General features: G+C 43.9%; 1 protein-coding gene across 1 annotated transcript; it reads left to right on the top strand.

Moving 5' to 3' along the window:
* The first annotated feature begins 485 nt into the window (after positions 1-485).
* On the top strand, positions 486-3,073 carry LOC141097046 (transcription factor Sox-17-alpha-like). The gene is made up of 2 exons (XM_073584005.1): positions 486-1,056; positions 2,104-3,073. Exons 1-2 carry the CDS (start codon positions 786-788, stop codon positions 2,949-2,951), a joined length of 1,119 nt encoding a protein of 372 aa, XP_073440106.1. The 5' UTR covers positions 486-785; the 3' UTR covers positions 2,952-3,073.
* Positions 3,074-4,118: the final 1,045 nt, after the last annotated feature.

Here is a 4,118-nt window from a genome sequence, read left to right as displayed (position 1 = left end):
GAGAGATATACATCCGCCAATAATACATAATTACACTGATAATATTACTGTATTAGGAATACGATCAGTGTAATTATTATTATTCTCATTATTACTATTATTCTTCTTCTTCTCAGTAGTGATTCCCTGTCGTTGCTCCGGTTCTCGGGCAGTATTCTTTGTGGCTTTTCCTGCTCCGGTTTCCCCCTCCCAGGCTCCGTCTCCCTCGGACTCCTCCTCCCGCCATGTACCGTCCGCTCACTCTCCCTCTCCCCGTCTATAGCGCCCATCTCCCGCGGCCCCTTCTGTAGGACACTAGCTCTCCCGTCCCCTCCCGTCTTCCCAGCGCTCATCACTGCCTCCTCTCTGTGGAGATGGCCCCTCACTGTCACGTGCTCTGTGATCCCCCCACTATATAATATTACATCTATACAGCGGATTTCTGGGGTGAGGATTCCCGGCCGCACTGCAGGATGGATGAGCGATCTGAGGGCCTGAGCCGGGGCCGCACTGGGGGTCTTTAGACTCCGCACTGGGGTCCGCTCTCTATGAGACCAGCAGCGCTGTGGCTCTAGGATCAGTGCAGTCACCGTTCTCCGAGCACAGGTGGGGGCGGGGCCGGCGCGGGGCGTGCTCATCACCTCCTAGAAAGGCTGGCCCCACCCATCACACCTTTCTGCCGTGTAGCCCCGCCTCTGGGCGGTGATTATAACCACAGCGCCGGCCAGACGCGCGGTGCTGTCACCAGGAGCAGCAGACACGATCTCCGGACGGCACCGCGGACGCTGAGCGCCTTCTCTCCAGACATGAGCAGCCCTGATGGTGGATACGACAGTGACGACCAGGGAAAGTGCTCGGTGCCAGTCATGATGCCAGCCCTGGGCCAGTGGGCACCTGGCACCCTGTCTGCTTCCATGGGGGACAGCAAGGAGAAAGAAGCCTCCAGCTCCAGGAGTAAAGGCGAAGCCCGGATCCGCCGCCCCATGAACGCATTCATGGTGTGGGCGAAGGATGAGCGCAAGAGGCTGGCGCAGCAGAACCCGGACCTGCACAACGCCGAGCTCAGCAAGATGCTAGGTAAGGGCACCGGGGACTGCAGGGACACACACACCGGGGACTGCAGGGACACACACACCGGGGGCTGCAGGGGGCGCCCACCCACCGGAGGCTGCAGGGGGCGCCCACCCACCGGGGGCTGCAGGGGGCGCCCACCCACCGGGGGCTGCGGGGAAATTACAGGGGCACAGAGACGTTTGTATAACTATGCCGGCTATTACTTGTCAAAGTTTCGCATTAATTTCTATTTATTCTTTCCTAATATTTCTCATCGGATTGTGCGAGAAATGTCATTAATACATTTTATAATGAGAATATAATGTTCTGTTTCTCTATAAAGTGTTACGCTGCCGCTATAGGTTAAAGAATGACAACCTTAAGCATGCACAATTATTAATATACATTATATATTTGAGATTTGTATCAAGCATTTAATGTACATTTTTTTCTTATTACATTGTGTCTTGATTAACAAGTACACTACTTCTAAATGTGTTATTAGCCTATAGGTTACTGTATTCAGATTTGTTAGGCTATGTTCCCATGATGAGTTTTTGGTGGTTATTTTTTTTTAACCTGTGTATTTCAGATCAAATGCAAGTATCCCATTTTACTTAATGCATGGATTCACTTAATAGTACAGAGTTTTGGAGATTACATGGAGGGTTTATTTCAAGTTTTTAGCCTTATATAATAAAATGGAATTTTTTTTTTGCTATTAAATGTTAATGCGTTGTCTTCTTGTTCCATTTTCTTTATAAAGACAACTTTGTAAAACAAAAGTGTAATTTTTGGATGTGCAAGGATTTTGCCTTTTCCTTCCAAGTAGACATCTTACTCCCTTTCCTGTGCACTCCTCCTATATGCATTATTTTCCATGGCGCCCACCTAAGCCTCTTCGCACATAGCTTTTGTGTAGTGATTTTTGGGGTTGGGTTATTTCTGGCCTTGTTATGGTTATACTGGTCATCCCATCAATGAAGGCTCTAGTGAAGGGATTTAGGCAGCAAGATCTAATGTTCTGTGACAATAATCAGATCATAATGTTGTTGCTTTTGTCATTTACAGGGAAGTCCTGGAAATCTCTTGCACTGGTTGAGAAACAACCATTTATGAAGGAAGCGGAGAGGTTGAGAGTACAACACATGCAGGATCATCCCAATTATAAGTACAGACCCAGGAGGAAGCAGGTGAAGGGGATGAAGAGGGCAGACAGCAGCTTCATGCAGATGTCGGAGCAGGCTGACCCCACCATGCTGGGCGCTGATGGACAGATGGGTTTGGACAACTTCAGCCTTGGGGACACAGAGCAGTCCTATCACCCAAGCCAGCTACCCCAGAGTGGTCATCACTACAGAGACTCTCAAGTCATTGGTGCCCACTATCAGGACTACAGCTTGCCCACACCAGAAACCTCACCTCTGGATAAGTGTGAGCATACCTTCTTCACTCCTGCCCAAGAAGATCGCCCTATGATGCCATACCCCTACACCAGTCCATATGCCTCCCACCAGCAGAATCCTGCCTCTACTATGCTTGGTAGGCATATTCCACAGCCTGAGCAGATGCGGCAAGGGAGCCCTGTGCAGAATATGCTGGGGTGCCAGACCCCACCACAGCTGTACTACAGCCAGATGTACATGCCCAGCACTGGTAGACCTCATTCTGTGCAAGTTGGTCAACCCTCCCCTCCACCAGAGTCTCCACAGATCCCTAGAGCAGAGCCAGTGCTGCAGAATGAAGTGTGGAGCGAGGTGGACAGGACTGAATTTGACCAGTATCTTGATTATATGGCTAAGCCCGAAGTAGGGATGCATTACCACGGCCATGAGCAGGCTGCAGAAAATGGGCTGATCTCCTCAGTGCTGTCAGATGCCAGCACTGCTGTCTACTACTGCAACTACTCCAGTGTATGAGAGACTGCCCCTTACTCCTTTACATTCCCTGTAGTGTTCTCAGCAGCGATGGGGGATCGGGTTTATTACTTCAAGTCATTTTCAGACTTACAAGATATGTGGGAAGATTTTTAAATAATACATAAACTGACTAATTTATGTAAATTATTTTATAAGAACTGAAATGACTTCCCTTGGCTTATGCCACTAAAAGATCAAGTTACATTTGATGCATTGCATTGAATGAAGACTAGACAACTCCTTATGTGTACATGTACACAGCCTTTTTGTATATTTGTTTTTAGAAAACTAAACTTTTAGTGGTTTTTTTTTTAAATTTTGCAATAAAGATTGAACATAAACCAAGAATTGATGTAGTCCTTGATTGTGCCTTATTATATTAATAATCTATATAATGAGGCCTGATGCTTTATATTCCTGTGCCACAGTATAAGGTATGTAGTGACAATTGCTATTAGCAAATTGTAATTTTGAATCTGTAGTTTTATAATTAAATATATATTACATGCATATATAGCAGAAGCATTACACTAATACAGTAATGATTTCCTTAATCTATTTATTAAATCCTAAGATTGTAAAATTAATTCCAGCTTTAAATTACTTTCTTGTTGGTCCTCTCACTGAATATCATAATAAATAAATCTAAACCACTTAATTATAATAAGTAAAAACCACTAAGTGGTTTAGATTTATTTATCATGATATTCAGTAGGAGGACCAACAAGAAAGTAATTTAAAGCTCGAATTTATTTTACAATCTTAGGATTATTTTAATATTTTTAAATACATTTTTTTAAAGGAAATCCTATTGATTACTAATGTATTAATAATTGAAATGTTTTTGTTAATTTTTAGAATTCCTATTAATACTAATTTCACTTCCTTTTTGCAAAAAAATAAATTGTGATATTAGTTGTGGAAATGTGCTGAAATATTCATCCTATACATATGAATGGCATAACTTCTGCAGCAGGTGCATTGGGTTTTTCTTTAGATGATTGCGACAGACTTAAGAAATTTCAAAAAACAGCAATAATGATCTGCTCTGATTATTGTGGGTTATTTTATTTTTTTTTTCTAATTAAAGGTTTTACTTTTAGATTACACATAGAACACTGTAGTGAAAAAATGTTCCAAGAAATGGACAGTTCAACCACAGCCTCA

This window comes from Dendrobates tinctorius, unplaced genomic scaffold (genome assembly GCF_039654945.1).
Source record: "Dendrobates tinctorius isolate UK_male_01 unplaced genomic scaffold, ASM3965494v1 ptg000082l, whole genome shotgun sequence".
Classification (NCBI taxonomy): domain Eukaryota; kingdom Metazoa; phylum Chordata; class Amphibia; order Anura; family Dendrobatidae; genus Dendrobates; species Dendrobates tinctorius.
The sequence above is the reverse complement of the archived record's forward strand: the minus strand, read 5'-3'. Positions and strand labels throughout refer to the sequence as shown.